General features: G+C 44.9%; 1 protein-coding gene across 3 annotated transcripts in view; it reads right to left on the minus strand.

Annotated features, from left to right (window-relative positions):
- Nucleotides 1-10,728: 10,728 nt before the first annotated feature.
- LOC107374305 (glutamine-dependent NAD(+) synthetase) overlaps nt 10,729-15,491 on the minus strand; it is a 64,830-nt gene continuing 60,067 nt past the window's right edge. The window contains exon 21 of one of the 3 annotated variants that reach the window (XM_070554626.1): nt 10,729-11,075. In XM_070554626.1, coding sequence (XP_070410727.1) covers nt 10,953-11,075 — 123 coding nt within the window. In that variant the 3' untranslated portion in view covers nt 10,729-10,952. The remainder of the gene's footprint in view (nt 11,076-15,491) is intronic. The other 2 variants (XM_070554628.1, XR_011521542.1) reach the window with 2 other exon arrangements.

Consider the following 15,491-nt stretch of genomic DNA (forward strand, 5'->3'; position numbering starts at 1 on the left):
AGCACTCTTTTTGGCGCTTCTGTTTCATCTGCAACTCCCACCGGGCAGGAATGACTTTTGGCCTTAGCAGGCTCATCCGGGTTGGCAAAAGCATAGCATAGCATAGCATAGCATAGCATAGTTTATTTATATAGCACATTTAAAATGCAGCATGGGAGCTGCCCAAAGTGCTGCACAGGCTAAAACAAAACACACCCATTACAAGGAGCTAAAACTAAGGATAAAATCTCAATTAAAAGCAGAGAAAACATGAATAATAAGAACACATTAAAACAATGACACAATAAAACACTAAAACGAGTCACTGTCTAAAAGCCAAAGTGTAAAAGTGGGTCTTTAAATGAGATTTAAAAACCGCCAGAGATGGAGCCTGCCGAACTCCAATGGGCAATGAGTTCCATAGCGTCCGTGTTCTCCTGCTGAGCAGCCTCTGAGCTGGGCTGGTCTCCAGGCCTTGTGATGGTGTGTTGCGATGGTCCAGAATCGCCAGATACGGGTCCTGCCCCACCAGTTTTGCCTTTAGCAGCAGCCTTTTCGCTGTCTTCACCGCTGATTCGGCCTTCCCATTACTCTGAGGGTAACCTGGCGAAGATGTTTTGTGCTGAAAATCCCACAGTCGACTAAATCTCAGAAACTCACCAGACGTATACTGTGGTCCATTATCTGAGACAACAATGTCTGGGATGCCCTGTCTGGCAAAGTGGGCCTTCAACTTCCTAATCACTGTGGTGGACTTAGTGTCCGGGAGATAGTCGATTTCCCAGAAGTTTCAATAGTAGTCCACTGTGATAAGGTAGTCCTTGTTGTCAAACATGAACAGGTCTGAGGCCACCTTAGCCCATGGTCTTGTCGGGATCTCGTGAGGAACCAAAGTCTCTTTCTGCTGTCTGTAATCTACTGACCTGCAGATGTCACACTTAGTCACATACGTCTTAATTTGTTCATTCATGCCTGGCCAATACACACACTCTCTGGCTCTCCGTAGGCAACCTTCTACACCTAGGTGTGTCGAGTGCAGTCTGGCTATGATCTGCTGTCTCATGACAGTCGGGACAACAACACGTTCACCCCTAAAGACAAGTCCATCCTGACTACTCAGTTCATCCTGGAACGAGAAGTATGGTCTGATGTCACCGTCCATGTCTCTTTTGTCAGTTGGCCACCCTCTGTGAATTGTGTCTATGAGGGTTTGTAGTGCTTTGTCCTCCTGTGTAGCAATCCTTATGCTGTTTAGTCTGTCTGGTGAGATGGGTGCATGAGTGACCATGTTAATGCTCTCTATTTCCTCCTCTATGGAGCCCTGAGGTGCGCACTCTGGAAGAAATTCCCTACTCAACGTGTCAGCTAATAGCATGTCTTTGCCTGGCACATACACCACATCTAAGTCATATTTCTGAATGTGCATAAGCATCCTTTAAAACCGTTTGGGTGCACTCAACAGCGGTTTCCTTACAATGGTCTCCAAAGGTTTGTGATCACTGTGTACAACCACTTTATGACCATAAGTGTACTGGTGAAACTTCTCCAAACTGAAAACAACAGCCAAAAGCTCCTTCTCTATCTGGGCATAACCTTGCTCTGTACGTGTAAGAGCTCTACTCGCAAAAGCCACAGGCTTACCCTTCTGCATGAGTGCTGCACCTAATCCTTTGTCAGAAGCGTCACACTGTACTGTCAGCTCTTCCTCTGGGCAGTAGTATTTCAGGACTGGAGCCACTGCTATAGTCTCTTTCAGTCTCTGGAAAGCATCTTCATGACGAGTCGTCCAATTCCACTCACTGTCTTTGTGTGTCAGTCGTCTCAGTAAGTCACAGTGATCAGACAGATGTGGGCAAAACTTTGCTAAGTAGTTCACCATCCCTAACAGGCTCTGCACTGCCTTCACATCTGTCGGCCTGGGCATCTGCTCTATAGCCATAACCTTCTCTGGGTCTATTTTCAGATCGTTGCATGTCAGCTGATGTCCAATGTACGTAGTCTCCTTCTGTTTAAGTTTGAACTTGTCTGCGTTCAACTTAATGTTTTTCTGCCTGCAACGGGACAAAAACTGTCGCAGCTTCTCGTCATGGTCCTGCACTGCTTCTGCTTCCGTGTCTCCTTGACCCGTGATCAGCACATCATCTGCAATGATGTAGATCCCAGCCAGACCATCCAAAGCTTGTGTGAGCTTTCTCTGAAACTCTTCCGGAGCTGGACTTATCCCCATTGGCATCCTCAGCCATCTGTAGCATCCAAACGGAGTCGAAAATGTTGTCAGGTAGCTCGACTCCTCCTCCAGTTTCACGTGCCAGAATCCACTCTTCACGTCGCAGACAGAGAACACTTTAACCTTTGACAGATCCGGCAAAATGTCCTCAATGGTGGGCAATGGGAAGTGGCTCCGTTGTAGGGCTTTGTTTAAGGGTTTTGGATCTATGCACACCCTTAAATCCCCGCTCTGCTTTTGGACCACAACCATCCCACTTATCCAGTCAATGCTGCATTCAACCGGTGTAATGATCCCTCTGCGCTGAAGATCTTGAAGCTCCTTTTTTAACGGCTTTATCATTGCAATAGGGACACGCCGTTTTGGTAACTGTACTGGTTTCACCGCTTCATCCACTTCGAGCCGTAACTCTCCCTCCAAACAGCCATCTCCTGTGAAAACATCCGCATATTCCGCCTTAATCTGATCTATGTCCCACTCCTTGGCTGTTGGGTGTTCTGAAGTAACGATGCTGTCCAGTTTCAGGATGTTTTCATAGTGCACCTTTATGAGTTTCATTGCTTCGCTGGCTCTCTTGCCCAGCAGTGGTACTTTACAGTCTTTGTCAACCACTTGGAACTCCAACCGATACAGTTTCTGATTTCTCGGGTTACGTAACTTAACTTTGCACTTTCCCAATGGCTTTATCTTACTTCTGTTGTACATCATCAGCACTGTCTGTGAGTCCTCCAACTGTGTGTTCGGGCTTAGCATGTGGATTGGCATTACATTACAACTGGCCCCACAGTCGATCTGGAAATTTACCATCTCTTTGCCCATCAACATGCCTGCAAAGAGTCGGGTGTCTCTAGCTTTATCAGTGTTTTTTGTAGTTGAATTGTGCGTGTCTGCCTCTGTAACACAGAGAACGTCTTCACACTCATCACTCTCACATGCTGTCACGTTGAGTACATTCGACCTTCTTGTCTGCTCTGAACGTGCCGTGCATTAAACTGCAAAGTGGTTTTCTCTGCCACACTTTTTACATTTCTTCCTGTATGCTGGACATTTTTCCTTCTTCCTTTCATGTGTTCTGCCACAAAACTTACAGTCCACTGCGTCGCTGAACTGAGTCTGGCGCGCAGCTACACGCACAGCATGCACCTCCTCCACTGTAGCTCCCAAAATGGTTTTGCTGTTTTCCCGCGACAGCTCCGCGGCTCTGCAGAGTTGTATGCATGCATCCAGTGTCAAGTTTTTCTCCCGCAGCAGTCTCTCCCTCAAACTCGGGTTGTTAAGGCCACATACAATCCTGTCCCAAAGCAATGAGTCTCTTATTACACCAAAATTGCACGTTCTCGCCAGCAGCCGTAACTCCGTCACATAGGTGTCGATTGTCTTACTGGTGCCTTGGTTTCTCATGAAGAATCGATACCGCTCCACAGTTTCATTAACGGCCGGGTTGCAATGATTATCAAACTTCTCGACAATGTCCTCAACCGTCCACTGATCCCTCGCCGTGTCGCCCATTAGCGTGTCTAGCAGCTCCCTGCCGCTCACCCCAACGAGATAACAGAACAGGCTCACTTTTTTCTGTTTGTCGTCTGGGTCCATGGTCAGCTCCACATAGAGCATAAACTCGACCCTCCAGGTCTTCCATGTCCGCGATAGGTTACTGGAGTCCAACAGCAGCATCGGCGGTGCTTTAAGGCCCTCCATGGCTCACAACGGTGCTAACTCACTTAGCCACCAATAGCTCACCGCTTCGTCAGGCGTCTCCCCGGGGTCCACTCCGGCCGTGCTGCTCACTCCGCTGCCACCATGTTATATTCTGGTCTCATTCAGGACAAACTCCAGAATATCTATTTCCTACCCAACGGGGTAGTAAGGTTTATTAACAAGACTCCACCAACATACATTCTCTGCCGGCATCCTATAACGGTGCATACTCTAAAAACGCCCGTGCAGCAACACAACACACTGCGGAACCAACCAAGCCAAACAACAATGCACATCATTACAGGAAAGGTGTCGCCTTTCCTGTAATGAAAGGTGTGTTAGATCATATTGCACTTGATATAGCCTCTGCTTCCACCTCAGATGAATCTCTCTGGGCTCCTTTGATCGGTTCCATCACATAGCGAGGGTGGGGGGCCGTTGATGTTGTCCTACGGGATGGTGTGGGTGGGGGGTCTGAAGTTGGAGTATCCGGATGTTCCCTGGAGGTGGGTTCACTGGGGGTGTCTGGGACTGGGGGGCCGTTGCCCCCCCTCTGGAGGTGCTTGGGTTGCCTCGGGGGGTGGACTACTGGCAGTTGTGAGTGGGGCCCCTTGGGGGGCTTGGCGGCGGCCATGGGTAACTGCCTGGCGGCTGCAATGCCCCTGGGCGGGTCTGGGTGGGGGCCTGGGGGCTCGGGGTTTGGGGGTGGCCGGCCCCGTGTGGGGATCTGGGCGAGGCCTTGGGGGTCGGGTCCTGACATGTATGCTGCCGGTAAGAAGGCAGGAACAGGCAGCAGTGCCTGGCCCGGGTTCGGGGGCCTCAGGTAGACCTTGGCTCCTCTGCCGTTCCATCACAGGGGAGGGGGAGGTTCAGGAGGGGGAGGACCCAACCTTACCTGGATGTTCCATGTCTTATATATTCTGGAAGTTGTGCAAATGCAGGGATGGGCATAGATATTCTGCTGGGGTGGGGCTGGGTTGGTGCCCTTGGACTCCGTGAGGCTCTGTAATGCTGCTGCTTTGGGCCCTGGCAGGATGGGCTGGGGTCTCCATGCCCTGGGTGGCGGTTTGGCAACAGAGGTGCCTATTGGGGCCAGTAGGGGAGCTGGCTCCCTGGAGGGCTAAGCCCAGCCAGCCATTCCTCCCCATCCCCGCATATTTCTCTCCTCCTGCTCCCTCACATCATCACACAAACATACACATAGGACCTTGGGGGTTGGGCAAGTCAGGGAGTGCGGGTATGGACCCCATTTCCGCATTCCTGTGGCAACCTGCCCCCCAATTTTATTTGCACCTTATACACTTCCACTGACGACATTCCACACAAACACACACTTAGGGCCTTGGGAGTGAACACATTCAACAGCATTTGGCAGGGGGATATTTCAGCCTCCTCCCGGGTGCCGGTGCCCACTTCCAATTTTAAACCGCACTTAGACCCTGATGGCTGAGGGTGTAAGTGGGGTGGTGCGGTGGCACCAGCTGGCATAGGCCGGATGATGCCCGCACTGCCTACTCACCACAGCCATGGAATACACCTCATGATCACACAACACTATATTGGAGCAGGCGGAGGGAGACTAGGGGTCTTAGCCACCTCTGTTGTTGCTAGGCCACCTGGGGCTGGAGGCTAGGAGGGAGATCTGGCCATCTGGTTGGGGTTTGGGGTGGTGGGTTGCTGTGCTCAGCGTTGGGCGGGGGAGCCTGCTCATCAGCACCCCAGCAGAAAGGGTCAAACTCTGGTTACCGGTGATGGTTGTACCCAGTGTGCAGCAGTACCGGGACCAGAGTGAATAGGGTGTGTATGGGGAGCATGAGTGGGTGTCCGGCGTGCATTTTTGTAAGTCTTGGGTTGTATGTGCATGTGTGAGCATGAGGGAGGGAGTGTGTGACTGTGTTTGTGTATGATTGTATATGTCAGGTGGGGCCTTTGACTCCTCCCCTCTCCTGGAACCTCTCTTGATGATATAGATCTTTGTCCCCCCTCCCCCTGCCACACCTGGTGTGAGGGGTTGTGCCATGGTCTGTCTGAGTGTTCGTGGCAACCGGGTCTGGGGGTTTAAGTTTCAGGCATCTGCCTGATAGATCCCGGTGGCTGCCTGGTGGGGTCTGGGTCCCTGGGCTCTGCCCTGGGGGGCCTTCCTGGTTGCAGTCTCCTTGGGGTTCCTGTGTTCTGGGGCAGCGCCTGGATCTCTGGGACTTGGAGCTCCCCCCGTCTCCTGCGCATCTTTGGGGGGCGGATCTGTGGTCCCTCACACTCTCTGTTGGACGCTCCTATAGAGAAACCTTACATAAACAAGCGCGTGTACACACACAGGTGCTCACATGGTGCTCTCAAAAGTATGGGCTTGGGAACGTTCAACACAGGTCTTAAGACTATGGTGGGCACTTAATGCACTGTGATTTATTATCGTGATTCTTCAGTTAAGCAATGTTGATTATATATTTTCTTCATCAAGTTGACGCAGTGATAGCAAGATCTTGTTGTATTGTTGTGTCCCTTTTTTTTTTGTCTTTTTCTGCAGGTCTAGAAGCAGACTCTTGTTCATTTATTTTTGTGGACCCCCCCCCCCTCCCCACCTTTTCTTTTCCTTTCTCTTTCACCTCTGTCTCCGTGTCTGGTCGGAATTACAATGCATTCAACAACAATAACAATAAAGTTTTAAGTATCAGGCGTGACATTAAAAACAAACGCTTTGATGCTCCACCTGAGAGTAAATCTGTAAGGCTTGTCACCAGCATTCAGACATCAATTCTGCTTGCTTCACAGCCAGACAGGAAACGGTAAAAAAAAAAAAATAATATAAAAAAAAGGAAAGGTGTCGCCACTGCAGGCGGAGCCGCTGCCTCGGCTGGAGGCGCCGGACATGGTGCTGTCAACTGCTGGGCTGGAGGCATCGACTGCTGGGCTAGGACCGCCAACTGGAGTGGAGGCGGAGCGGAGTCGGATGTCGGGTTTCAAGGAGAAACAGGAGAGGGAGGGAAGAGCTCGACTGAATTCATAGTTTTACATCTTGACATTAGCTGTACAAACTCTCAGTTTGATAAAGTGAAGAACAACAATTTGCAGTGGTTTATAACTGGCGCAGTGCCAGGTTTCCATTTTTGGGTGGGCCACGGTAATTTTGGACAGACCTTAATAAGCAGTGACTTAAGTGAAGCAGGCAGGTTGCGCTAAAAATTTTCGTTTAAAGACGTCATAAATCCCCTTATTTTTATATCTAAAATAAGTGAAAACTCCCAATTTCATTTTCATCCATTTTTCATTTATAGGCACCAGAATGCATTACCTGCACTTCTAATATTTACCTCTCGACGCAGGACTCTTTCATAAGGGTTCATGCACACCAGTAGTTTTTACAGTTATTCATGGGGCAAAATCTCCCATATTTTTGAAAAAAAAAAAAAATCCATCTTCCACTTAAAGCAAAGCATCCAGCCCACCTCTCCAAATGCGTAAAATGTGTATCACAGCCGCTAGGCGCGCCGCACGCACCATCAGCTACACCAGCCCAGACAAGAGCAGAGAAAATAGACACAGAATAGAGGATAATTCTGTCCGGATGTGGATGGAGATTACATTTTACAGCAGCCTGATTATCATTTAAATACGTAAACCATCACCTGTCTTATAGTCCACGCTATCATCAGCACTATTTTAACTGGTGTGTGCGTGTGTGTGTGTTTTCCACATCAAACACTGGTCTAACCAACCAGACCAGCGTGTCCAGTAACATATTAATGTTACAATTAAAGTTTCACTTCAGGTAGGCTAGGAACATTTCACCTGCCATGGCCCGACCGCTTCTGCTCCACATAAACTTTGTGCGTGATCAAATTCTACAAGTGCTTTCTGAGCTGAAGAGGCTATTCTGCCTCAGACAGACTGGATGCGTGTCCATATTGGAGACAGGAACAAGCACCACTCAGACAAAGTTCCATAATCAGAGAACATTTTTCCAAGTGACACATCCCTCAGAGAGACCAGGTTTACAGACCGTTTCAGTGGGAGGAAATCTTACCGCATGCGCCGTGGTTCCGCGCTGCGCTCCGAACTCTACAGATCTTCAGCTCACTGTCCACCGTGTGAGCTCCGAGATGCGCTGAGCACAGTGTCCAGTATAAAGCTCTGATGTTCTGATGGGAATCTTTTAATGATTGATTTAGTTACCTCCGCGATGTACGTAACGATTAAAATGTCAGCTCATCTGTGTGCGCATCAATGTGCGTCGGGGTAATTCTTTCAAAACAACCAACATCCTTGAGTTTATCCGCCAAAATAAACAGTCAAATGGAAATATCTGTAACCTGCCATTTAACTTGTGAAGATTGTTGCAAAGCGAAACAATTAAAATTGATTAACCCCAGAGCCATGCATACTGCGATGTACTCTGTGACTGTAAATGAGGGGGAAAATGATTTAATCAACTCTTTTTCTTACCTTTTCAACATGGTTTAACGTAAAGTTTCATTCAGTAGAAACTTTAGTCGCACCAATCTAATGAGACAGAGCCTGGATTTGTATTCTGAACAAACATGTTTAAAACGGAGACATGCATGATACGTCTAAATCCGCACCTGCTCAACTATTATGGGAATTAAACTAACAAGATGAATAACAAAATTATTTTAGGCACAGACAGACTGACTTCTGGGTAAATTTGATACAAAGTGTTTTATTAATTATGTTCTTTTGAAATAACTTTGACATACACAAAAAACAGGTATTGGTTGCTGGTCAAAGCAACTCACGGCTGTTATGGGGTGGGCCCGAGTGCAAGCGGGCCCAGGCCCGGTAGGCCCACCCGTAATGCTGCAGCTGCTTCACACCCTCTTAGTAACAGAGAGCTGCGCAGTTTATGGTAAAAAAAGAAATCACAATATACTGAACAATATAATGAACTGACCTGCATTGGGATGTTTACTATGTGAAGTGCCTTGAGACGACTCTTGTCGCGATTTGTTGCTTGATAAATAAACTTGAATTGAACTGAATATTTTGAAGCAAGTGCGATAACAACAAATATCACAATATATTATTTTATTTTGTTAAAGACCAGCTCAGTGACCTAGCTTTAGGAGTGTCCGCCTTGAGACTGGGAGAAACAAGCGATGGATCGAGGGTTGGGTTATGCCAGAGACCTTACAAAATGGACCCAATGCTTCTTTGCCTGACACTCATCATTAAGAGGTTTGATTGGTGGGGTAAAACCACCAAAATGTTCCAGAGTATGTCTGCCGCTCATCACTCCCTTGGTGGATGGATCAAATGCGGAGAACAAATTTCACCACACACCAGTGTGTGTGACAACTAAAGGGACTTTTTAATGTTTTATACACATTGTTGAACTGAACATATTTACAAAAGTGAATTGCAGCAAATAATACAATATATAAAATACCAATACCTGGTTTTTTTGTGTATGTCAAAGTTACATTTCAACAGAACATAATTAATAAAACACTTTGTATAAAATTTGCCCAGCAAAAAATGCTTCTAAAATGTAAAGGATGTCATTTAAAGAAAATGTAAGGCTGCCACCGTAAGGTGGAAGGGTTTGAGTGTCTCCATGATCCTAGGAGCTAAGTTGTCTGAGGCTTTCTGCCTCTGGAGGGGTCACTCATAGCAAACAGGTCCTAGGTGAGGGATCAGACAGAGAGCAGCCCGAAGACCTTTTATGATGAATTATATAAATGGAAACCGTGTTCCCTTGTGGTTCTTTTGCCTTATCAAAACACAAGAGACAGACAGCTTTGTCCAAATACAGCGTGGGGCATTTATTTGTACAATTCAGCCATACATCACCAACAACTCATGGGACAGCCTCCTGCCGGGAACTAAGAGCCTCGGCTGGAATCCTTCTGCAAAAGCCCTCTCTCCCTCAACACGCAGCATCAGTTATACTCGTGTTGCTGGCGCTTACTCCCACATTCCTTTGATTTCGGGAAATGATGGTGTGCTGGTTTCACTTCCCAATATGGTCAAAGAAGTTAAGAGTTACTGAAAGTTACATAAGCTTACACTGAACAACAGGATGTCAAATTGCACGTATGCAGAAGCTGGACTGATAAACAGGATGTCAGACTGCACGTACATACAGAACACTGATTTTAGCTCCTAAAGAGCCCCCCCCCCATGGGGGTGTCCACCCCCATAAACAAGCTGGCTACATAACATATAACATAACACATAAATGAATGTTAACATAAACCAGTAAATGGGTGTTAAATGACAAAATGACAAATACACTACAAACTTCAACCAAACCACATAGGAATATATGTAACGACAAAGTAACTGCAAGCCAACACTTGGATGAGTACATAGACACGAAGTAAGTATCAGCTGCAAGACACAACATGGAATGTGACGTCTCTAACCAACTCAGTAACACATCAAAATGCATGCACACACGGTAAGAGGGCGAAAACCTGTCCGCTGTTCTTAACAGGAAAAATTCCCCCTTGACCTCCTGGCCCAAACAGGACGATCACATAAAGCACAGAGTGAGCATACAAGTCTAGCCTAAGTATATGGCAGACATTAGGTAACATTGAAGTAACAAAAGAACACACATAAGAGAAAATGAACCGATGAAACCTTCCAACAGAGAACAAAAATCATAAGCATGACCGAGCATTAATTACCCTTAGCAATATTGCGACCAGTAACTGTACGTGAATATGCAATCAAAAAATACAAACTCATGTGAAATAAATGATTGACGTGGATACAAACGAACGACTAGGTGATGACCATGTGGCTAAACCTATAAAAAGTTAAACACAACAGTAAGTGTAACGAGTATACTTGATGTAGCAACACAACTGCTCAACCGAAATAGAGAACGGAGTCAGAGTCCCAGTTGCAGAGCTGGAAAAAAAAATGGAGTGAAGAAAACACAAGAGTCAAGTTCAGTTTTATTGATGACTGCTGCAGGGGTCTTGTCGCTGGAAGAGGACTTTGAGGCCGATTCCTTAGTCGAGTACATGTAACCACAACAACAACATCTCTGATGAGACGCAAAGATTACTCCACCGCCGTCCCATCAGCCGTCCCGTTCTTCAGGCACATTGGGTGTCGTGCTGAGTCCATTGCGGCCATTTCCATTTGCACGTATTGAGACGACGCAGCAAGGTTCATTTGTGCAGCCAGAGTTCGATCCCACAGTCTCCTCACAACAGGTAGGATGCAACATGCCAATAGAGAAATCAGAATTAGTACTACTATTGCACTAATTCCTGCTTTTACCAAAATAGCTCCCCACTGACCCAATTTGAGGGCTAAGGAGTCTTAAGGACCAGCTTTCCCTGCCTGCATTCTCCTTCAGCTCTATTTTTAAATCTTTCAATTTCCTCATTCCTTCAGTAAATGCACCATCAGGGGCCGTATTACTTGGAATGTAGGTGCAACATTCTTGCCCACTGGAGTTCAGAAACTTACAGAGCCCACCTTTCTCGGCCAGCAACCAGTCCAAAGCCTGGTCGTGCTGCAAAGTCATTTTGACTGTGGCATGAAGTTGTTCACCCAAGAGGCCAAGGTTATTTACTGTGTAATTTAAGATTCTTTGCTGATTAAAATAAACAAAGTTGATCCATTTCACATTCTTATTTATTGTTATCCAAGGAAGAATTGACTCTAAACCAGCTATTACCTCATCTCTTGCTTGAAATTCTATGGGAATTCCTGTTGGCAGTCCTATGGCGTTTAAATGCACTTTATGATCAAAGACATCATACCTCTTTGTCCTACGTCTATTGGTAGTCTCCAACTGAAGTAATTCACTCACACCTTCATGCAAGATAGTCACTAGAACTTTCATACGCACTAGCGTACACAACCCAACCCAAAAACTTGGCAAAACATTCATTAGAACATCACCACCACACATCCAGTAGCTGTCGGCCACTGGAATGTCTTGCTCACCTATGAGATCCAGAGTGGGAATCGTCATCGATATGTCATCACAATCCTGACTAAGAGTTACAGGGTTTTCATACCAAACAGGGGTGTCAATGAGAAGTGGCGTCATATTTGCATGCGGGAACCAGGATAATACCCAGGTGACGTTACAGTTGACAGATGTATTACCTACGTCCACTCCTCCATCGTCAGCAAAACCTCCACTTGCAAAACATTCATAATCAGCACTATAATCAATTTTGTAGTCCGTTGGAGGACCATTTTGGTCTGTTTGGATTGCAAACTCAGCACATTCCTCTAGGATGTTATATTCTGCATATTTTTAACATATTTGTACTTATCTCGTGTACCATGGAGCAATCTGCATTGGAGTCCACACATTGGCAGCTTAAGAAGAGGTGGAATCTGTTTATTTATCTCTATTTCCTTTTTAGTCTTACATGTGCGTCGTTGTGTAATGGCACATTCACTAGAAGTATACTTTTCTGGAACAACCTCAGGTAACATTCCGGGTGCTTGAGCGCACACTATGCAGTGATTAGGAGTCATTTTTCTCTTCGTATACAAAGCCCATTTATACCAACTATTTTGCATGGCGGCATCCCAAAGCCTATCCTCTATAGACAATGGTCTGCTCACTCTGGGGGAGATAGGTCCTGCGTTGCTTCCGGACCTAGGTCTAATCGGCCCAAATAGTGGCTTAGGTACAGCTTTGCGATTGGTCACTTCTTGTTCATTTTGTCCTTTTTGAGTTAGATTACGAACATGGTTACTACCAGAGGTTGCTGTGGGAAAACCAGATTTCACAGCTACACCTCCTGTGGGAGTTGTAGTACTAACAGGTGGCTTAGTGGTTACGCTTCTCAGCTTGCTAATTGGCGTTGTTTCAAGTCTTAAAGTCAGCGGAGTCACTGGCTGTAAGAGAGAGGAAGAGCTCCAGTCGGCCCTCCCCTCTTCAACGGGGCTGTGGTAGTCAACACATCAGGGATTACAGTAGTAGTAGTGCTAGTAGTTAAAACATTATTTGGAACTGTGGTCACACTGTCAGGGATTTTATTTGTCTTAGTTGTGGTCAAAACATTGTTTTGAATCGTGGTTGTAACACCAGTTTTAACCAGATTATCTCCGGTTCTATTCTTCTGAACATGTCCGACGTGTTGGCTGAAGAAGAATAGAACCAGAGATAAAACAAGTTTTGGTTCGGAGCAAGAGTTTATAAAGAGGTTAGCGAGATCCAGCATTTATTTTGGTAACCAGCTTCCACTTATTGGAAAGCAAATTAGCATATTAGCTAAATGTTTAAGTACCAGCTAATTATTTATTTTCCACAATGTTATTTAGCTCCACACTATATTTTATATTTTTGGGTCAGACTTAAATATTTATTTCTCAAATACTGATTTTGCAAAGTAAATGTTTAGCTCCAAAATAAATATTTAGCTGGGATCTAAAAAAAAATTCGGAAAATAAATATTTAATTTACAAATTAAATATTTAGTTCCAAAATAAATATTTAACTGGTAAATTAAATATTTAGTTAGTGAATAAAATAATAATTTTACAAACTAAATATTTAGATCAGACCTAAATATTTAGTTTGCAAAATAAATATTTAACTACAAATTAAATATTTAGCTTGCTAACTAAATATTTATTTGAAACTTTAACATTTATAAATGTATGAATAACATGGTGAAAATATGACTTCAAAAAAGTGAACTCCCAATTTTATCTCTTATAATATGCTAAATAACCAAAAATATTGCTGTAAGATTATGACTGTTTGACTTTACAAATGGCACCCCATACTCCTCTTGAGCTGCTTAATGCCATACAGGATGCAATTACAGAGCATTTTTGGAGAAGTTTGTATTGGACTGAGGATATTTTGCACACTACCTGTGACTGTTGCTGGGGGTGAACGGGCTTTTAGCAAACTGAAACTGGTGAAAAATTATTTGAGATCAACAATGTCCCAGGATAGACTGAACAGCCTAGCTCTTCTTTCTATTGAAAGCCAATTAGCCAAAGGATTGGACTTTAAAGATCTCATAAGTGATTTTGCTAACATGAAGACCCATCAGTGGGCATTTACTGGAAAATAAATTTCAGGATTTTTGTTTGAACACATTGTTGGCAAATAAAAATAATTATATGTGAAGTCTGGGCATTTCACTTTTATTATGCTGGCATTTGTATTTGCTCAATATAGAGGTTAAACTAAGATCATATTCATTATCTTGTCTTATAGCATGACAAAAAATGTGTAAGAGAGATATTGAGTAATTGAGCATGGGGGCCCACCTAGAAGACTTGTACCTAGGGCCCAGAATTTGGTGCTACGCCCCTGCCTATGGCTCACCAGCCAATCCACACACAGAGGTGGAGTCAGAGGCGGGATCGCTTCTGTACTTCTGTGTCTGTGTGTGTGTGTGGAAAGGAGCGCACACACAGCTGGTAGGTGGAGCTTACACTTCTGCACTGGTCCCCTGTCCAGTCTAAGCTTAGAGTCTGACAGCTGAGGTTGTCTGTATGGAGAAACAAACACGCTGATGACACCCACGTTCATTCAGCCTTCAGAATTTAACAACTCTCAAACAGCTTTATAACATTACAATACAGGAAAGAGTCAACCACAATAGAGACCGAATGAGCAGAAGAAAAATCAGTTTCTCTCTAATTTATCCAAGCAATAGTTTAAAACAAAATCAGAGTATTTGAGCTTTCACCAAACCTTTTTCTTATCTAACCTAACACAAACCATCCATATTTTGTCAAACACTTCCACGAGTAAAACAACCACACACAGCAGAGCTTTCACACTTGCATAAAGATGAGAAAAACACACTTCAGAGCAGTTTGACACTGGAGCAACATTTCATGCCAAACACGCAATACACATAAACATTATTATTTATTTATTAATCATAATCTATATTTCTCATGTTTCCCATTACCCAGCTGGTAAAAATAGTTATCAAGCTTGTGCACTTCAGTATATATTTTTATTTATATATATGTCACTCTAAAAACTTATTATTTTAACTTCTGGTTTTCTGCTTAAAGACTAATCAGAACAAGATCACAGACTTTGAAATTTGTATAACCTTAAACATCAAATTTAGCACTGCAGTGAATATTGTTGATCTGTTTTACACCGTTTTTTTAAGGCTTCTCCTAGTTTTTTCTCTTTTTTTCTTTTTCCTCCTTCTAACCTCTGGCGCCTCATACACACACAGCTGGTCTCACACACACACGCTGGTCTCAGCGCACACACACACAGCTGGTCTCAGCACACACACGCTGGTCTCAGCGCACACACACAACTTTTCAAAGTCCCCGAGCTCCAGGACCTTGTTTTTACAGCCTCTTTGCTGCAACTATGACATCATCAGGCCTCACATGCCTTTGCCATCAACTCATGAAATTTACCACTCCCCGGGGAATTGACCGAAATACAGGCAAAGCTTATCTCTGTCACAACTTCAGCGCTTTTTCTTCAACTGTTATCTTTAAATCCCCGTCTCTGCTCTACCGAGTCAGCAGACTGGATTTCTCAGAACCTTATCAGCTGTTCAAATTCTATTCCAGTTTGCTGTCCCACCTTTAATTTGTCACTTAAAATTTGTCCGTCATCAAAATGACTCAGCTGACTTCACACATG

The sequence above is a fragment of the Nothobranchius furzeri genome, chromosome 9 (genome assembly GCF_043380555.1).
Source record: "Nothobranchius furzeri strain GRZ-AD chromosome 9, NfurGRZ-RIMD1, whole genome shotgun sequence".
Classification (NCBI taxonomy): domain Eukaryota; kingdom Metazoa; phylum Chordata; class Actinopteri; order Cyprinodontiformes; family Nothobranchiidae; genus Nothobranchius; species Nothobranchius furzeri.